We start from the raw sequence: 22,093 nt of genomic DNA, 5'->3' as shown, positions 1-22,093 counted from the left end.
TACACTTAGCTAGTGTTGAAGTTAATGAGATCATCAAGTAATTAAGTTTTGATTGATTACATTGAGTTTTGTGTGTTTCTTTTGCATCATACATAGCACAAACCTTAGTGTTAAAATAACACCCATTAGTGTGCTCGTGTCGACACTACAGAGTGTTGAAATAACACTTAGGTTGTGGTGATGTTAATAAGATTATCAAGTAATTAAATTTTGATTGATTACATTGATGAGTTCTGTGTGTTTGTTTTGCATCACACAACGGACAATTCTTAGTGTTAAATTAACACCCATTAGTGTGCATGTGTTAACACTACAGAGTGTTGAAATAACACTTAGATAGTGTTGAAGTTAATGAGATCATTAAGTGACTCAGTTTTGATTGCGTTGATTTTTGTGTGTTTGTTTTGTATCATACAAAGTAAAATCCTCAGTGTTGAATTAACACCCATCCAAGTGCACGTGTTAACACTATAGAGTGTTAAAATAACACTTACGTAGTGTTAAAGTTAATGAGATCATTAAGTGATTCAGTTTTGATTGATTGATTGATTGATTGTAGCATGAAGCATTTCACCATTGTTGAGATCCATATGCTGATTCTTGATGTCTGTGTTTCTAAAGTTACTCTGTCTGTAACACTAGCAGTGCATATAGCCCATTCACGCACAGTCATTTTATTGCCCTGTGATGGACAGATAGTGCTTTCTTTAACAGAAACAGTTGCAGCACGATGAAGGACAAAACTCTTTGATGAAGAAAGTGTTCGACACGTACCTGCTGTTCTTCCAGATCAACCAGTCCACCACCACCCTCAGACATGTGTTCACAGCCCTGCGCCTCTTCATGCAGAAGGTTTCAAATCTCTTTTTCTTCTTACATCTTCAAATCCTTTGTTGTCTTTGTTTTTTCCCATCAGGGACAGCTTTAAGGAATTACTGTGTGAATTATGACTATAGTTGAGCATCTCTGTCCCCTACTCAATGGGTTTGTATTGGAATATTTAACTGGTCTTAGATTTTGCTGTATTTGGCTTAACCATTCTTGGGTGGCTCAACAATGTATTACATGACTCTAATAAATAAAATAAGTAAGCTGACCAAAGTTCTTCTGGGGAGAAGACTTTATTGAAGACAGTGAAAAGTACAGTTCCTCATCACCGATGTTAACCCGGCGGTCTGTGAGAAACTAATTTATAACAAAGGATGTGACCCTCCGGAGATTACCCAACTGGTTAGGTTGGGTCACAACTTCCTGTAGGTCAGTGGTTCTTAACCACTTTGTGCCACTCTGAACAATCTTTTATTTTAAAAAATCTTTAATTTTGAAAAATGACTGTATTCTCCCGGTTACATCTCGGTCACTTGAGCGCCCAAATTTAACCCACAAGCAGCAAAATGAGTATGAATTCCCCTTATTTGCTAAGGGGAAACGGCTCTGAGATGGACCCGGGAACTGCCAAGGTATGGATCCGCAACCTATTTGTCAACAAATCACCAATGAATCCACCATGTCTGTGCAAAAAGATCGACTGCTGGAGATCGCAAATGATAGCGGCCTTTTAGGGACCATTCGCATATCGCGTCTTTTCTAGAGTTCACGCAAGTTTGTTTTTCCAATGGAGGTGCACGTTGTGATGCGCTCGTGCCTTCCATAGACACATCCAGTTGAATGAATGCTAATTGTTAAAAAAAAAAATTTGAGACATGGAATTTGCGCACACTTTTTGTGAATTAGAGGTGGAATCGATAAAACACCTGTTATTTGAATGCACATATACCCAAATGTTTTGGTTTGATGTTGAATATTTTATATTTAAACTTACAAAATTAAGAATTCAGTTTTCTTGTAAAGATTTTTTTGACACACAATAATAATGATAAAACTTTAGAGCAAAATTTGTTTATTAATTTAATGATTAAATATGGGAAGTACCATGTACACAAACAAAAATGGTCCAATGATAAACCTAACATTTCTTTGTTTAAAACTGATCTTAAGCATTATATCGAAACCCTAAAATACAAAAAAAATGAAAAAGCTATAAGGATGTATGCAATATTGGAATCATTTTCTTATGAGAATTTCTTGTAATTTATATATCCCCTGTAATTTTGTTTATTTTATTTATTTATTTTATTCTCTATCGATTTGTTCCTTTGACGTGAAAAAAGTAAGCATTGTATTCCTCATTTTTTTGTATGCTATTGTGCTTTATTGCAATAAAGCAATAAAAATTAAAAATAAATAAAAAGAATGAATGCCACAAGCGCACCGCGAGTCACGTGAAAAGAACTGACATCAGCATCATACTTTGTGTGAAATTTACACATTTTGTAGACTAATTATCTCAGACGAACACAGACCACCCAAACACTTCAGTGCTTTGTCATTTTTCTCCGTACATAACACTTGTATCAGAGTGACAGTGTAACACGGGGAGTGACAGAGACAACTGAAGTTTAGGATCCACGTGCAGGTTTATTCAAACTCAGGGAGGCAATGGTCAACACAGGTGCAAACAGATGTATAAAGGCAGTCCAGAATCGTTGTAAAACACAGGCGAGAGGTCGGTAGACAGGCTGCAGACAAGCAGAAAGGGAAACCAGGCAAAGATCAAAAACACGACGGAACAAGACTAAGGGAAACGCGTTGTAATGTCACTTTACAGCTAATAAGACTCGGCAAAGGCAGGGAGTGTGTGTGTTGTTTAAATAGTGTGTGTAATCAGTCTCTGACAATCCTCAGCTGGTGCAAGTGTAATCAGTGAAAATGAGGAAGCATGTGTGTTTGTGGAACGGAGTACATGTATGAAAAATGTAGTCCATGAATGGCGGATTTGTAGTCCAAGTGAATGTGTGTGAGATCCAGCGATCTAGGATGTTATGATCGCTGGTGATCGTGACAGACAGCAATGGTTCGTCAAATGTTGAGGACCACTGCTGTAGGTCATTTGGTTCACACTTTTTCAGATGCAGATACTTGTTTACATATGAAACAAGCCATACAATCTATCACTGGACTTAATCAAAGTGTCTGCAGGGTTTTAAAAAGTATTAAATAAATAAATTGTTAAATATTAATAATATTAATATTAATTAAAATATGAAATATATATAAACTGTTGTTGTGTTGCTTGGTAGTTATTGTAAAATGTAAATACCTAAAAAGCAACAAAATTGAAACGAAATTACACAGTAAAATATGTTGGGTTCCACACAATTCCTTCATGTTGTACCAACACCGGTGGATTAAGTTAACCAAATAGTTAAAAAAAATGTGGATTGAACCATAGACTGTAAAATATATGGACGGAGCATCCGTGACGTCACCCATAGGTTTCTGAACACTGCAAAAGAAGCTACAAGTAGGCGTGTCCAACCGTCGCCATTTTGTTCGCGCGTCATCGCACCCACGGCGGGATACCAAACAAGGGCAAAGAGGCGGAGAGTGGGCGGAGCTACAGACGCCTGCTGGCACTTTGCTTAGACCTGGCAGACAGACTTTACTTTGGGAGAAACGCTTGATACTTTATTACCTGCGACTCGTTTGTGTTCTGACCACATGTGCTTGGCTGTACACTATATCAATAAAGTGTTTAGACTTTTAAAAACACTGCTGTAATACATTGAGCCACTAATCATTGTTCTTATGACGTTTTTTAATAGTGTGTGTTAGTAAATGCAGGACTATTGATGAACTCCAGCATAACACTGTATGATAACGCTTCAGATGACTGTTCTAGAGCCTACAGCTAATCAATCTGTCACATTCTGGAGTGCTTTACGGGTCTAAAGAAAAATATTAATGATAAATGATCTTAAATAAAACAAATACATTTATAGAGATGGTATACAAGTATATAACTTTACTCACATGTAAAACGAGGCCACGTGAATGGTTTGTGAGCACAATTAAGTGCACACAGCATCCCATATCATCTGATAATTGTAAGAAATAAGTCCAAAAGGCAGCTAACTGTGTAAAGCCACATAAAACAGAACAAAAATACGATGAATATGCCGAGATCAGTGGCTAATCTGCCGGATTCAGCTGAGGTGAAGTGACGGCGACCAGCTGTCACTCAAGTGGCCACGCCCTTAATTATGCAAACTTAATATGACCTAAAATAAAGGAAATGGATGAGTTATAAAAAAATTGACCCCCCTCACAGTTGTCATGGAGGGTAATAATAGCTATATGAACCAAAATCGTTCTTTTTACTAGGCTGTAAACACCTTTTTTCTGTTGTAAAGTTGGCCATTATAACAGTGGGCTCAATTGCCACTTGCTCTATTATGGAGCCAGGACTAGCGGAATTTTGATGAATTACAGTTTCAGTTACTTCCGTATTGGCTTCCCGAGAGAGAGCGGAAGGTTGCCGCTTGGATTGAACATAAAACCATCATACAAAGCAAATTTATTTGTGCTAAATTAACAGTCATTCAAGAGTTCACACTTAGCTGATGATTGATAATAAAGCTGTGAGAGAACCCTGAGCTTATGAGATCCTCGAGCCCGGGGCTCCCTTGCATTTGCAGGACTAGAGGGGAGTTTGAGCTCAGGTAGATCTCGATGAACTCCCCCGACTTATCTCTGGCTAATGACAGATAAAGGATGGCTAAGGAGAGATGTACAGCTTGCTAAGAGTTTAGCTATGGTATCAATTTGGTATGTTCAATTTTGGTATGTTCAAACTTAGGTTGCATGTTTTTTTGGACTGTAGGAGGAAACCTGAGACCCCAAGGAAAACCCACGCGAGCACGGGGAGAACGAGCAAACTCAGCACGGAAATGTCAACTGGTTTAGTAGGGACTTTCAGCAGAGTCGTTCTTGTTGTGAGGCGACAGTGTTAATCACTGGGCCGCTGTGTCCCTTATCTGGAAAGGAGGGGGAGTAGGGGCGGGTAGGGAGGGATACTTCAAGACAAAGATACTGAGATAAGAAAACTCTGGTTATTTATAGTGAGTTAGGAATCATCTGATTGGTGGATCAGTCGTGAGCAGATGTGGGACCCGCCATGAACAATCATAAGCACGTGATTCTCTCGAAGTGAAGTTTAGTTATAAACTAATTTCGAGAGGATCACGTGCTTATGATTGCTAGCGGCTGGATCCGCATTATCCAATTCTCAATGCACCAATCAGACGACTCCTAAGCTACTACAAATACCCTGGGTTATGTACCACCGCTATCTTCGTTTTGAAGAATCCCCCCATCCACCCCTACTCCTGCTCCTTCCTAGATGGGTGACACGGTGGCCCAGTGGTTAGCACTGTTGCCTCACAGCAAGAATGTCTCTGGTTCTAGGCTTTACCAAACCAGCAGACATTTCTGTGCGGAGTTTGCATTTTCTCCCCGTGCTCATGTGGGTTTCCCCCGGGTTACCCGGTTTCCTCCCACCGTCCAAAAAACATGCAACATAAGTTAATTGACTAATCCAAACCGGCACTATAGACATGCTCCTAGTAAATGGTTATCTCTCAAGAGCAATCACTGGCTGTTCATTGGTTATTACAGCGGGGGAGTTCTCGAGATCTACCTGAGCTCAAACTCCCCTCTCGCCTTGCAACGGGAGGGAGCCCCGGGCTCGAGGATCTTATGAGCTCAGGGCTCTCTCCCGGGACAGCATGCCAAACAAGCTTATAATTAATCATCAGCTAAGTGTGAACTCTTGAAATTAGTTTATAAATAAACTTCACTTAGTGTGCATGTGTCGACACTACGGAGTGTTAAATTAACACTTAGGTGTTGTTAAAGTTAATGAGATCATGAAGTTATTTACACTGATGAGTTTGGTGTGATTCACCCAGAATGCACTGCAGCATGAAGCACGTCACCATTGATCCAGATGCTGATTCTTGATGTCTGTGTTTCTAAAGTATTTCTTTGTATTGTATATATATTATTAAATACAACCTTTTATTTTAGATTCATAAAGTTGACTTAAGAATTGTGTTGTTTCAGCTCATTTTAAAGAAGTATTTTGAACAAGCAGCAAAAAAATCGTTTAGTTTGAGTGTATAAACCTTTGGCCTAATCTCTTTCTCTCCCTCTGTAGTTCCCGTCCACGTTTTTCCAGGGTAAAGCGGATGTGTGTGGCAGTCTGTGTTACGAGATCCTGAAGTGCTGTAACCATCGCTCCAGCTCCACACAGACCGAAGCCGCGGCTCTGCTTTATTTCCTCATGAGGAGAAACTTTGAGTTCACAAAGGGCAAGTGCATCGTCCGCTCACACCTGCAGGTGCTTTTTCTTTCATTCTCTATATCATACTTCATATTATGTCTTAAAGGAACACTGCACATTTTCTGATGAACAGTTGAAGTCAGAATTATTTGCTCCCCTGTATATTTGTTTCCCCAATTTCTGTTTAACGGAGATTTTTCAACACATTTTTAATCATAATAGTTTTAATAACTCATTTATAATCACTGATTTATTTTATTTTTGCCATGATGACAATAAATAATATTTGACTAGATATTTTAGACACTAGCATTCGGTTTAAAGTAACATTTAAAGGCTTAAATAGGTTAATTAGGCAAGTTATGGTAATCGGTTGACAACACAACTTGGAAGGTGCGTCTCTGAACACTGTAACAGCCATGATCTCATGCATAATAATGAAGTTGCGTCTCATTCACAATAGAGTGTGCTGATTGGGTCGAACCAACTCTTTCTCATGAATAATGCACAGACATGCTGAAAACTTAATGACATCACTGTGTACTGTATAAAAATAACATCATCGTCATAACCTCATCGTCATCACGTTGCTTCAAAACCTTTAGTTAAACCAGAAGAACGCATGTGCTGTAAACAATGACACTTTCACTTGTTAGTGAAATATATGTGTCCTAATAGTGTTTTTAGTAACATGACACATGTATATGTCTGTTAACCTCTCAAAGAATGTGTTTTAGGCTTTCGTGACCCTTTAAGGTTAGGGACAAGGTGTTGTAGGTAGGTTTAAGGGTTGGTTCAGGGGTGAAATATGAAATGGCTCACTCGCTGATTTGGGGATTGAATTCAACAGAGAAAGTCAATGAAACTGATTTGTAGTGTTTTCTTTCTTCTTCTTCAGGTGATTAAAGCTGTGAGCCAGCTGATCGCGGATGCAGGGATCGGCGGATCACGCTTCCAGCAGTCCTTGGCCATCATCAATAACTTCGCCAATGGGGACACACCACTTAAAGTGAGAGAAACAACTGCAAAGTCTGTGTCAAAATTGACAATGTTTATTTTGCGCAATTAATCCACTGAAACGCCCCTGTTACCATTAGTTTGCTATGAGGGAATGATGTATAGGGGCGTCACGGTGGCGCAGTGGGTAACACGATCGCCTCACAGCAAGAAGGTTGCTGGGTCGAGCCTCAGCTGGGTCAGTTAGCGTCTGTGTGGAGTTTGCATGTTCTCCCTGTGTTGGCGTGGGTTTCCTCTTGGTGCTCCGGTTTCCCCCACAAGTCCAAACACATGCGCTATAGGGTAATTGGATTAACTAAAATGTCGGTAGTGTATGTGTGTGAATGAGTGTGAATGTATGTTTCCCAGTGATGGGTTGCAGCTGGAAGGGCATCCGCTGCATAAAACATATGCTGGATAAGTTGGCGGTTCATTCCGCTGTGGTGACCCTTGATTAATAAAGGCACTAAGCCGAAAATAAAATGAATGAACGAATGGAATGATGTACAAAAGAAAGCCCCGCCTCCTACTCAATATTCTGTTTCACTTGTAAGTACATCAACATGAAATCAAATCTTCCATTGCTACGCCCCCACAGGTGCAAAGCGTGACCCTTTTATTTGATCAAATTTTGTTTAATCAAACGTCAGTCAAGTTTCAGTAACTGATGTAAAATCAGGGCGTGAACTACGGGGCTCCCCCAAAGAAGACAAGGGCTCCCCTAAAAACACGATTTTGGGGGGTCTGAAAAATGTTTGGGGGGTCTGAAACATGCGGTTTCAGTTGTGTAGTGTGATCATGGAGGATTATTATGTGTAAAAGTGCAAAAATATAATTCATTCATGCATTCACTTTAAAAAAGATGTCTACACATGCTATTCTTGTCATAAGCATCATGGTCATAAGCATCAAGGTGTGGAGCATTGCGGTGTTCATATGGGCGTTAAGACAAGCAACATGCCATGACATTTTATAGGCCTATATAAATTTTTTAAAAAGCAGATGCTGTCCTTAATGTCATTATCTTGAACTTCTGAAGCATATCGCATCTTTTATTTTTGTTGTTAAGTGAATATATAATGTTTGTTGATTTTAAAGGGCCCATAGTTTACCTCTTTTTTATGATTTAATATTAATATTATGGCTCTTCTGAGTGTGCCAGTTTAGGTTCAGTTTAAAACACAATTCAGATTTTTTTATTATAATGTGTTAAAAAGTGTCATGTTGGGGGCGTGTCCACAGTTCACTGATTTAGGGGTGTGTTGCTTCACATGTAGACTAGTTTCGGCTTCCCACCAACATAACAAGGGGGCGGGGCCATGAGCTCACCTGCTCTGTGTTTGCAACACAGACAGGCAGATTGAAAGGAGGAGGAGAGGGTCAGCATTCAATCGTACATGTACGACTCGGACACAGACCAAGCAGAGAGTCCAAAATCATTTGTGTCTTTGTACAGTTTTACAGCCAACTGTGTGGTAGTTTCAAGTGCCGAGCTTGTACACAGAAACTAATAACCACGCACACTGAATTAACTTTGACTGAGGCACTGGATGCGCCGCTCGAAGCCGCGACACGGCACACCAGACACTCTCTGTGGCGCGGCAGAAACATGAAGTGTCCCGAATCGTCGCGCCACGCATTTTTGAATTCTAAACATAGGTTTCTGCAGCGGTCCACGGCGCCCAGCCGTCGACTTGAGTGTACCCTGATAGAAACCTATGTTTAGTATTCTAAAACGCATGCTAGTTAAGATCACAGGGAGCTTCTGGGATCGCGAGAAATGCAAACGGCTGAAGTATAAGGTAGACTCAATGAGAAGTACACATGTTTGCAAACCTACCTAAAGATACAACCAATAATTCCGATTAGAGTGATAATGTGGAGAATATTGATCTTGTGTTGAGCCCAATGAGCCTTGCATCTAAAAATAGAGCTAGGGTGTTCCTTTAGTGATATCGCTTCGACTCACACTGAAAATGGCGGACGTGAATCAACAAACTGAGGATATGATGACGCGCCTGTCAATCAATATTGGTGGGCGGGGGGACCGCTCTCCTACGTAAAGTTGCGGTCGGTTTGAAAAACGCTCCAATTGGACCACCGTTTTTTATGTTGTTAAATTGAAAAAAAAAGCACTGGGTGTGTTTATATCACCCCAATATGACGGTCTATACACCATACATGCACATATGTCTGTCCAAACAGCTTGAAAAGTAGATTTTTTACCATAGGTGCCCTTTAAATAAATGAATGTATTGTTCCTCTCACAGAAGCACTGCAGGTAAAATTAAGCAACTTTCAGTTGTTCAGGCTGCTGTTGCTTTTGCATGTAAAAATGATATAAAAGGTATTTTCAAATGTCAAAGGAAGTTATGATGGGTAACCAAGCGCTTATTAGCTAAAAAAAATCTCTGAGGTGTTCTGTTCATTTAGCCTATTTTGAAATATTAGTTACAGTGTTTAATATTTATATTGTTTGTTTATTTGGCTGTTTAAAGACAGAAATCCTATAAGTGCTATACACCTTTGTAAGTCGTTGTTGTATAGTTCAATATAGTTCAAACTCTGTGTAAAAATGGATGCAACTAGATTTGAGAGATGATTTGAAAAGATAAATGCTCATTTCCAGAACACCACATTCCCAGCTGACGTAAAGGACCTGACCAAGAGGATACGTACCGTCCTGATGGCCACCTCCCAGATGAAAGAGCACGAAAAGGACCCAGAAATGCTGGTGGACCTTCAGTACAGTCTGGCCAACTCCTACGCCAGCACACCAGAACTCAGACGCACCTGGCTGGAAAGCATGGCCAAAATCCACGTCAGAAATGGAGATCTATCTGAGGTCAGATCACATCATTTATTATGTGTGTTAATCAATAGATAGAAATAAAATAGATATTTGTATTATCTGGGTAAATAAACGAATGGATCTTGTATAGCACAAATGGTTGGGTCGAATGACATCCTGAATCACAATTTAATCTTCAGTTATACTGCTTTAAAGTTAAAATTGTCCTTTTTCCCTGCTATTGTGAAGTACATCCACTCAAAACAAGAAAATCATTTCATATTTAATGATATTATTTGATAAGCTACAGTTGAAGTCTGTTGAATTATTCACCCCTTGTATATTTTATTCCCCAATTTCTGTTTAACAAAAGCAGATTTCTTTCAGCACATTTCTAATCATACTAGTTTAATAACTCATTTCTAATGACTGGTTTCTTTTCTCTTTTCATCATGACAGCACATAATATTAGACTAGATATTCTTCAAGACACTATATTCAGCTTAAGTGAGGTTTATTCATAAACTAATTTCGAGAGGATCACGTGCTTATGATTTATCACAGCCGGTCTCATATTAAGCTAATCAGTATCATCCAATCATATGAGCCATAAGCTACTATAAATAACCACAGTTTTCAATCCACTTTATCTTCGTTTGGAAGAAACCCCCCTTCCTCCCCGTTCTCCTCCTTCACTATAGATCGGGCAGCACGGAGGCCCAGTGGTTAGCACTTTTAGCCCCACAGCAAGAACACTGCCAGCCCTGGTCCTGCCAGGTCCGTAGGTGTTTCTGTGAGGAGTTCGTATATTCTCCCTGTGTCCGCGTGGGTTTTCCCCGGGTTCTCCGGTTTCCTCCCACCATCCAAATATATACATCATGCATAACAATCAAGCCTTTGTCTAGCCCCTTTTTTCCTCACGTGTTCCCTTAGCTACTGCAGACGGGGAGTCCTGAGATCCACCGAGCTCAGGCTCGCCTCTCGCTCTGCAAACTGGAGGAAGCCCTGGGCTCGAGGATCCCTTGAGCTCGGGGCTCTCTCCCGGGACAGCATGCCAAACAAGCTTTTGATGAATCATCGGCTAAGTGTGAACTCTTGAAAGTGACATTTAAAGGCTTAACTGGGTTAATTAGTGTAAAGTTAGGGTAATTAGGCAAGTCATTGTATAGCAGTAGTTTGTTCTGGAGACAATCCAAAACTAATTTTGCTTAAGGGGGCGAATAATATTGACCTTAAAATGGTCTTTAAAAATATTCTAGCCGAAAAAAAGCAAATAAGACTTTCTCCAGAAGTAAAAATATTACTGGAAATACTGTGAGAAATTCTGTTAAACATCATTTGGGAAATAATGGAAAAAGATATTCACAGGGGTGCAAATAATTATGACTTCAACTGTATGTGCAGTCGATTGGATAACCTTCGTTTTAACGTTTGTTTGAGAAGGATTTAATGCTTTAATACGTGCGTTTTTAATGCTTCAAAAGAGTGAACCATTTTGCAAAGTGACTGGTTCAGTTGTTTCAAAGCTTTGAAAATGCACTCAATTTAAAGGGGTTAATAGAGGTGTCAAAAAAGTGATGAGATGCTGCCGAATGTCTCTTGTATTCCACAACAAAACGAGAAAATTATTCAACTGTGGAAAAACACAAGCCACCATTTATGGAGCCAGATCAGTCTCACAAATAATACATTTCTATACTTGCTGTGATAGCTGGATTGAAACACACCATTTACCCACATCACATAAATAATGAACTGTATGCGACGAACAAAACATCATTTAATTTTCAACAATAATTGTATTTATTATGACACTGTGTACACTTTCTTTTCAGTGGGTTAAAGTAAAAAAGAAATCCACTGTTTCTCTTTCATACTATTTAGGAGCCGTGTGCACCCACTGACATGTCAAATCTGCTTCTCTCTCTCTCTCTCCGTCTCTCTCTCTCTCTCTCAAGTTCAAAGCAAACTTGAATGCCAAAGCGTTTTAGATATGTATATAAAGTAGCCTATGTAATATATTGACATCATCAGATTAATAAAATAATGATAAATGATAAATAAATGACAGAAAAAGGAGTAAAAACAGACAATCTCTCTTGATGTGTAGATTACTTAAACAAGGCAAATGCGCTGATTAACCAGTACTAATGGTGTACATATATTTTGCTGCCAGTTAAGATCATTTCATCCTCTTCGAGTATATAGTCGTTTAGATTCAAGAATGAATTTATTTCATGTTTCTCTCGATCTCGCAACTGTGCATACGCAGTCAGCTGCGAATCCAAGCGAGAGTAGGCTTAAGTAAAAAAGGTCATGCAAAAACGCATACAAGCTTTAGAAAGAGAAAGTAAAAGTTGAATCCCGGACATTGTTGGAGATTTAGAAACCCCTGCCAGACAAACTTTTAAGTTCTTAAAAAGGCACATCTCTGGGGCTCTGCAGAGCATGTGTGTTGTCTGTGAGAGTGTTGACTGGTATCGCCCACACTGAATGAAACGGGTAAACCAGAGAAGATTTTCCACTAATTAATCGATCGTGGGTGTTTCGTTATATTGGGCGTATACAAAAAAACTGTAAAAGAATAATAATGATAGAATAAAAAAAGGTCTCTAAATGTACTTAGGTGGCCGTTAGTACACCTGCGTGGCCCGCCCAAGTACACTGAAAAAAAATATTCAAAGATGATGCCTTGGATTTTTTTATGTTAAGTGGTTGTAAACAATTTATTTGGGTTGAATTTAATCAAACAAATTAAGTTGAACATTGCTCAATTTAATTTGTTTGTTTAAATTCAACACAAATAAATTGTTTGCAACAGTTTTGCATGCAACACTTTTTTCAGTGTAAAGTCTATGTGTGGGAAGCAATGATATACAAAATACAATTCATACAGAATTCACATTTACAAAATTGAAGTCATAAATTGAAAACACGATTTGTAAATGCAAAATACAATTCATAAATGCACAAATCCAATAAATACTTATAATTTTTTTTACTTGTGAATTCATACATTGTGTTTTGAATTTACGAATTGATTTGTGCCTTTATGAATTGTATTTTGTAAATGTGAAATGTGCTGTGCACGAGTTTTATTTTTGCTAATGTATTATATTTTGAGGCTGATCCGGCTCCATACTATTCATTCATGCAGAGTTTCTACTTCAGGTTTGAATTTCTTTGAATGTTTCTGCTACAAAATAATAACTTCTTCTGTTTATTGTTGACTTCAGGCAGCCATGTGCTACATCCACATCTCAGCCCTCATAGCAGAGTCTCTGAGGAGAAGAGGTGAGCGCCTCCTTGTGGCATTTGTTTTTGCGGACAAAGCATTCCTATGGACCCTTTTCACATTTATGAGTTTCTCATCAACAGAGGTCATCATAGTTTAATAAAGTTAAAGTTAAGTGAATGGGAGAGTACAAGAAATATATCTTTTGTATTCCTATTTTATCAAATAATAAAATGGTAATGTTATCAAGACTTTCAGAAAAGTAAATAAATAGTGTGAGACTAGTGTGAGAATAATGTCACATTTACTGTCTGGCACCCATAGACACTGCATTACAAACACAAGCAGTATTTCAAGAGTTCCAACTTAGATATGATTGGCGTATAAAGCAGGTTTGGCATGCTGTCCCGGGAGAGAACCCTGAGCTCGGAGATATTTGAGCCCAGGGCTCCTGCCCGGTCGATAAGCATATCAGGAGATCCGAGATCAGGTCTTGAGAGCTCCCCCTTTAGAAAAGGGAGGAAAAGGAGGAGATGGGGTGGAAGGGGGGATTCTTCCAAACGAAGATAGAAACAGTAGGGAGAAAATGATCCATTTATAGTAAACTAGGATCACTCTGATTGGATTATTACTGATTACAGATGAGCGGCCAGACGTGCTCAATCATATCACGTGGTCCTCTCGAAATTAGTTTATGAAACTTCACTTATTATTTATAATTTGATACACAGATGATATAATACAAAGTATAGCTTTTATAAATGTGCATACGTTAAAAAAAATCAAGATATTAAAAACTTTTAAAAAATTATGATGATGACCATTAATTGCGTCTTGTGAAAAGGGTCTGTTAATCTTTTTTTAAATGCTCATGACTGCTCAGTTGTTGCTTTCGCTGTGCTGTTTTATGAAAACGGCTCCATGCTTTTCCCGCCTTTATTTGATTAATTTTGTTAAACGATCTATTTATTGATTGATTCTCAGTGTGAGTGTTTGTGGCCTTGTCATTGTTTGTGATGTCTTTGATCTGGTTTTGCTGATTGTCTGGCTCCTGCATGTGCATGTTGTCATGAGCATGAGTTTGCTTTAGACGCATCGCTGGAGCACCTGCCTTCGTTCTACGTTTGAAATAGGGGTGGACAGTATTACAATATGACTAATCTTACCAAGCAATTGTGTGTTTAAAAGACATCTAATAGACATCAAATGGATCTAATAGAGGTCAAATAGATGCCTATGTAATGCGTAATGACTATTACGTCTATAGACTGATTTCACGCGGCTGCCATTTTTAAAAGCGAAATCGAGGCTGCGGTGGGAAGAAACCCGGAAGTATCGTTGGGAGTTACATTAGAACGTTGTGTACTTGGCTGTATATCTTATCAGCGAATAGAAAGAGACACAAATTTATCATTTCACCGCCTTCTGAGTGACCCGAAGGTCCGTTCTGAATGAATGGTGAAAATATAAAGGGATATCAGAGCTCATTTTCAGCTAAGTTAAGGGAAATGGCACTAGTTAGCTAACGTTTTCTTTCCCAAACACACGTTTTAGATGCCATTTATCAAACTCAAGTTAATGAACTGATTCTTTCACTATATTAGACTTGTCACGTTACTGAATTAAAAGAAAATTTGTCGATTTCCTGCTAACATTTAAAGCACTGTTGATGGCTTTCTTAAAACAGCGCTGATTGGCCATTGTGTTTACGTGCTCAACAGATATGCTTGTGATTGGCCGAGAAGGTCATCAGTTCACCCTCCGCTGTTTACTGAGCACAAACACAGCCGAGCGATCTGCTTGATGACTCTACTGATCCTTATGGCTGTTTCGCGCTTGCGCTCCAGTCTCCGTGTATCTGTGTTTGCACTGGGTGAAGAGCGGTAAACTGAGTGCAAACACAAGATACATGGAGACTGGATCGCGAAGCAGCCGTGAAGATCAGTCGAGTCATCCGCGCGTCAATTTTAACTTAGCGGGAATTAGACTGTTTTAAAACTTCAGTACCGGGACAACACGAGGGTGTGCTACAGAGGACTGCAGTGTTTATCGCTGACCAAATTACATAGGCTGAAGCAGGGAAGCGTCCCCTCTGTTTACCTGCTGCCATGAACTGAAGCCTAGGAGGACACTTGAGCATATTACTCTTACAGAGCTTGTGATGTTGTTTGATGCTAAATTGCTTTTAATTGTTTAAATTAAACGTACTGACTGATATTAAAGTGATGTTTACACCATATCTGTATTTTGAAATCTCGGCAACAGCTGGAGGTTTGTAGTCCACAGCATGTCACTGCAATGTTTACAGTGCTGGTCCTATACTTCCGCGTTTCTTCCCACCACAGCCTCGCTTTGGTTCTTTAAAATGGCGGCCGCGTGAAATAAGCGTATTAGATAGATGTCTAATAGACGTAATAAACATCAAATAGATCTAGTAGACATCAAATAGATCTAATATATGTCTAATAGAACTAATAGATATCAAAAAGATCTATTAGATATCTAATAGATCTAATAGACACCTGATAGATTTCTAATAGTTCTAATAATCGTCTAATTGATGACTAATAGACATCTAATAGACGTCAAATAGATCTAATATGTCTAATAGATCTAATAGACATCTAAAAGATCCGATAGATATCTAAATGACTTCAGTAGATCTAATAGACACCTAATAGATCTAATAGAGTTCTAATAGATGACTGATAGTTCTAATCATCAGCTAATAGATGACTAATAGACATCTAATAGATGTCAAATAGATCAAATAGATGTCTAAAAGATCAAATAGATATCTAATAGATTCTAATAGATCTAATAGATATCCGATAGATGTCTAATAGATCTGCTAGACATCTAATAGATGACTAATAGATCTAATAGATTACTAATAGACATCTAATAGACATCAAATAGATCTAATAGATATCAAATACATCTAATAGATTAAGGTCAAGTTTACTTTTAGATGTCTAATATTAATATTATAATAATAGATGTCTAATAGATCTAATAGACGTCTTATAGAGCTAATAGATATCTAATAGACTCTAATAGATCTAATAGACAAAAAAATAGATGTCTAATACACGTAATAGGCATCAAATAGATCTAGTAGACATCAAATAGATCTAATATATGTCTAATAGATCTAATAGACATAAAAAAGATCTATTAGATATCTAATAGACTCTAATAGATCACCTGATAGATGTCTAATAGTTCTAATAATCGTCTAATAGATGACTAATAGACATCTAATAGACGTCAAATAGATCTAATATGTCTAATAGATCTAATAGACATCTAAAAGATCCAATAGATATCTAAATGACTTTAGTAGATCTAATAGACACCTAATAGATCGAATAGACATCTAATAGATGACTAATAGTTCTAATAATCAGCTAATAGATGACTAATAGACATCTAATAGATGTCAAATAGAACTAATAGATGTCTAAAAGATCAAATAGATATCTAATAGATTCTAATAGATCTAATAGATATCCGATAGATGTCTAATAGATCTGATAGACATCTAATAGATGACTAATAGATCTAATAGATGACTAATAGACATCTAATAGACATCAAATAGATCTAATAGATATCAAATACATCTAATAGATTAAGGTCAAGTTTACTTATAGATGTCTAATATTAATATTATAATAATAGATGTCTAATAGATCTAATAGATGTCTTATAGAGCTAATAGATATCTAATAGACTCTAATAGATCTAATAGACAACAAATAGATGTCTAATACACGTAATAGGCATCAAATAGATCTAGTAGACATCAAATAGATCTAATATATGTCTAATAGATCTAATAGACATAAAAAAGATCTATTAGATATCTAATAGACTCTAATAGATCACCTGATAGATGTCTAATAGTTCTAATAATCGTCTAATAGATGACTAATAGACATCTAATAGACGTCAAATAGATCTAATATGTCTAATAGATCTAATAGACATCTAAAAGATCCAATAGATATCTAAACGACTTTAGTAGATCTAATAGACACCTAATAGATCGAATAGACGTCTAATAGATGACTAATAGTTCTAATAATCAGCTAATAGATGACTAATAGACATCTAATAGATGTCAAATAGATCTAATAGACATCTAAAAGATGTCACATAGATCTAATAGATGTCTAAAAGATCTAATAGATATCAAATAGACTCTAATAGATATAATAGACGTCTGATAGATGTGTAATAGATCTGATAGACATCTAATAGATGACTAGTAGATCTAATAGATGACTAATAGACATCTAATAGACATCAAATAGATCTAATAGACATCAAATACATCTAATAGATCAAGGTCAAGTTTACTTATAGATGTCTAATATTAATAGTATAATAGTAGCAATAGATGTCTAATAGATCTATTAGACGTCTAATAGTGCTGATAGATATCTAATAGACTCTAATAGATCTGATAGATATCTAACAAACTCTAATAGATCTGATAGACATCTAATTGACATTTAATAGATCTAATACACAGCTAAATTTGGGCTGAAAAATATAATACATGTTCAACAATAATAGCCGTGTAATCGACATGTTCAACAATAATAGTCTAAAAATAGGCGTGTAGTAATTCTTTCCTGTCTATTTGATGACTAATCTCTTTATGAACTACTGCTAATCGTCTATTCAATTTTTTGAGATCAAATTCAGCCTCATTTCAAGCGTATTATAGTTTTGCATTTTTTAATTTAGTTTTATTTCGATGTTATATTTTTAATTTTCTGTTCATTTCAGTTGGTTTCATTAATGTTTTTTTAGATTAGTTTTTTTATTTTGTGAGCCACTTTAGTTTAGATATATTATTTTTAGTTTTAATTTGAGTAATTCTACAAGTAATTCACATCCAGTGTCGACCAGATCAAACGTTGATGTTTGCTTAGCTCACATTAACTCTTGTAGTGAAAATTAAGTAATAATTTGTGTAAAAACTAAACCTAAAGCCATACAAATACAACTTAAACCAATTAAAGTACAAAATATGAATAATTCAGACAATCTTCTTCATATTAAAGATCACATGTGTAGTTAAACATGCCTAGTTTACATTATTTTGCAAATGAAGAAAAGATAGTACATGTATTTTATTGTTTAAGATGTTTTTGTATATAATAATCATCATCTGTAGTTGTGCGCCATCTCTAGGCATGTTTTTATGCCAGAAAATCAGTGCTTATTAATCAAATTAAACGATTATCATTTTACTTAAGTTATTTTTTTAGTTTTATTTAAGTTATTTAAGTTAATTTTAGTTCTTTCATTTATTGTGAACGATAGATTTTATGTCATTTAACGAAAATGTTTTTGTCCAATAGCTTTAGTCTTCATTTTTAATAAACTAAAAGATCCTTGCTTTGTTTTTAAACCAAGATGTCTGTTAGATGTCTTTTAGTTTAGCAGATGATACTTCCGTCACACTTTATTTTAATGTACAATTAACGCTACTAGCCAACAATTAACTAAGATTTTTGCCTCAATAGACTACTAATTACCTCCATATTAATAGTAAGGTATTAGTTGGGTTTAGGTTTGGGTATTGGGTAGGACAAAGGATGCAGAATAAGATCATACTTTATAAGTGCTAATAAACAGCTTCTATCTCAATAATAGACAGGTAATAAGCCATTAGTAAATGGTGTGAATTTTTATATAAGCTAAAGTGTTACCGATTATTCATATAATTCTTACCTAACAATTTTGTCAAATCTGTACTTGCATGGCATGTAGTGTCAAACTGTCCATCCCTAGTTTTGGAAATGATCCTGTGTTAAACCTGATGCCACTCTGCAACCACAGGTTACTGGAAGTCTGAAAAGGGTCGGATGTCAAGTGTGAGCAAAGAAGGAGCCTGTGTAATTAACTGTAGCCCTTTACTAACTCCCCAAGATGGAGAAAGTGAGTGTACCTCCGCCTGCCCTGATCTGTAGTCTTTACCATATTGGGCTCTGAGTGTGTCTGAATGTCTAACAATGATTTATTATTTAGGGTGTCTGGGGATCCTTAAAAAGTCTTAAAAAGTGTTAAACTGCATAAAAATAAGGCCTTAATTAGTCTTAAATCTGCATTTCAAAGGTCTAAAATGCAATCCAACCGACCCAGACCTGAATGTCAATGTACTGTATGTCCTACACAAGCACTCATTGTTTCCATTTTTGAGCGAGATGCTAATGGTCTAATCCGATTCAATGATCTATGCTAAGCTAAGCTAAAAGTGCTCCCATCAGACCCAAAGATCAGCTGAATGGATTCAAACATGGTAAAACTCAACTGTTTAACTTTAGGAGGCTTGTAAAATGAGCCTATTTACAAAATAAATAAATAAAAGTACATATTTAAAGATGCACTGTTAAAGGAAGAATTTAAGCTTGTGTGACAACATGTAGACAGTGAAGTAGATGAACTGAGGAATGAATGTGTTGATGGATTACTGGATCACTCAAAAATGTTGGGTCGTTGTAATCTAATGTTGGGTTAAATGTGGACAAACAAACCCAGATGTTGGTTTCAAAATTGTCATTTAAGATTAACTGCAAACATTTGTGGATTTGTCAATATTTGACCCAATGTTGGGTTAAAACAGCTCAACGTTTTTAGAGTGAAGTTAAAATAAATAGATTCATTTTACAGCTCTCCTAGAGGTAAACAATTGAGTTTTACCATTTTTCACCCATTCAGCCAATCTCTGGTGCTAATTGGAGCACTTTTAGCTTAGCTTAGCATAGATCATTGAATCAGATTAGACCGTTAGCATATCGCTCGAAAATGATCAGAGTTTTAATAATTTTCCTATTTAAAACTGAACTCTTCATAGTTATTTGTGTACTAAGACCACCAGAAAATAAAAAGTTGTTATTTTCTTGGCCGAAATTGCTACTTTCTTGATTATTACTGCAGAATGAGAGTATGCTAGCCATATCAGCCTAGAAAATAGCAACATAGCATTTTCTGTTGGTCTTGGTTTACAATGTAACTAAAGAAGATTCAAGCTTTAAATAGAAAAATAAAATTCATAACTATTTTGTCATTTTTGAGCGAGATGCTAACGGTCTAATCCGATTCAGTGATCTATGCTAAGCTAAGCTAAAAATCCTCCTGCCAGACCCAAAGATCAGCTGAATGAATTCAAACATGGTAAATCTCAACTGTTTAACTTTAGGAGACTTGTAAAATGAGCCTATTTACAAAATAAATAAATATTTATTATTTAAAGATGCACAGTACAGTATTGAGAGTAAAACTGATTTGAGATTAACTGATTTCTGGGTAGATACTATATGCATGGATAATTAACATATGCTTTTGTGTATTAAACTGCAGCATCTTTCAGTATGGGTTGGGCGGCATTCACAAATATCTCGCCTAATGTTAAAGAAGAGGGAGCAATGAAAGAAGATGCTGGCACGCAGGACACTCCATACACCGAGGTACGCCATTTCTGCACACATTTCAGAGGATTATGAGCTTTAAATGTGTTTCACTGACAATAAATGATAAATGTCTGCTCTGTAGGACACACTGGTGGAGCAGTTGGAGATGTGTGTGGATTATCTCTGGAAGTCTGAGAGATATGAGCTGATTGCTGAGATCAACAAACCTGTTATAGCCGTCTTTGAGAAGAGAAGAGATTTCAAGGTACTACAAATGTTGATTGGTGGACTATAATATGCAGTCGGAAGCAAACGTATTAGCAGCCCTGTGATATTTTAATTATTTTATGTATATATATATATATATATATATATATATATATATATATATATATATATATATATATATATATATATATATATTCTGATTTTGGTGGAGAGAAGATCTTTTCAGCACATTTTTAGCATCATTTAAATAGCTAATTTCTTTTGTCTTTTCCATGATATTCAATTTAATCCATGAACAACCCCAAATCAGAAAAAGCTGGGACAGTATGGAAAACACATATAAAAAGAAAGTGGTGATTTCTAAATTACCGTGACTTGTATTTTATTGCAGACAAATGATTTGTTTTGGGGTTTTTCTTTCAATTCTTGCAACACATTTAAAAAAAAGTTGTGACAGGAGCAGTTCATGGCTAGTAATCAGGTAAATTGGTAAATTGGCATCTGGGATTGACCATCACACAGTGGAAACGTGTACTGTGGTCAGATGTTTATCAGTATTTCAGGTAGGGGATGGGGATACAGGGGTCACAGTCCTGGAAGGGGATGCAGGTACTGGACTGGCCTGCCTGCAGTCCCGATCTGTCTCCAATAGAGAATGTGTGGTGCATTTTGACGTGCAAAATGCAACAACGAAGACCCCGTATTGTTGCCCACCTTAAGACTTGTTTGCAGGAGGAATGGGACAAAATAACACCTTAAACACTTCATCACTCGGTGTCTTCAATCCCTAAACGTCTTCTAAGTGTTGTGAAAAGGAACGGCAACATTACACAGTGGTAAATGCGTCACTGTTACAACTTTTTTTTTTAAATGTGTTGCAAGAACCAAAATTGGAATAGAGGTTTATTAAAAAAAATGTCACTGAGTATAATACACATTATATATATTATATTATATATCTTCATTATGTGTTAAATGTGTCCTTCAGCGCCTATCAGAGCTGTACTATGACATTCACCGCTCATACCTAAAGGTGAACGAAGTCGTGAATTCTGAGAAACGTCTATTTGGGCGGTACTACCGAGTGGCTTTCTACGGACAGGTGAGATACATTATGCAAAAAACTCATCATGCCTTGTTAAAAAATATTAATAATACTGTGCCCAAACCCATAGCCAGCTCTCCCTATAAGCGAACAAAGCAGCTGCTTAGGGCCCCGCCGCCAGTAG

At 36.9% G+C, this 22,093-nt stretch overlaps 1 protein-coding gene across 5 annotated transcripts in view; it reads left to right on the top strand.

The window, feature by feature from the left end:
* Positions 1-22,093, top strand: part of dock10 (dedicator of cytokinesis 10) — a 167,497-nt gene that overhangs the window by 128,607 nt on the left and 16,797 nt on the right. For 4 of the 5 annotated variants that reach the window (XM_056473282.1, XM_056473285.1, XM_056473281.1 and 1 more), the window contains 9 exons: positions 715-852; positions 6,059-6,241; positions 7,083-7,193; positions 9,810-10,025; positions 13,208-13,265; positions 19,066-19,164; positions 20,587-20,693; positions 20,779-20,901; positions 21,853-21,966. In XM_056473282.1, coding sequence (XP_056329257.1) covers positions 715-852; positions 6,059-6,241; positions 7,083-7,193; positions 9,810-10,025; positions 13,208-13,265; positions 19,066-19,164; positions 20,587-20,693; positions 20,779-20,901; positions 21,853-21,966 — 1,149 coding nt within the window. The remainder of the gene's footprint in view (positions 1-714; positions 853-6,058; positions 6,242-7,082; positions 7,194-9,809; positions 10,026-13,207; positions 13,266-19,065; positions 19,165-20,586; positions 20,694-20,778; positions 20,902-21,852; positions 21,967-22,093) is intronic. The other variant, XM_056473284.1, reaches the window with a different exon arrangement.

The sequence above is a fragment of the Danio aesculapii genome, chromosome 15 (genome assembly GCF_903798145.1).
Source record: "Danio aesculapii chromosome 15, fDanAes4.1, whole genome shotgun sequence".
NCBI classification, from domain to species: Eukaryota; Metazoa; Chordata; class Actinopteri; order Cypriniformes; family Danionidae; genus Danio; species Danio aesculapii.
The sequence above is the reverse complement of the archived record's forward strand: the minus strand, read 5'-3'. Positions and strand labels throughout refer to the sequence as shown.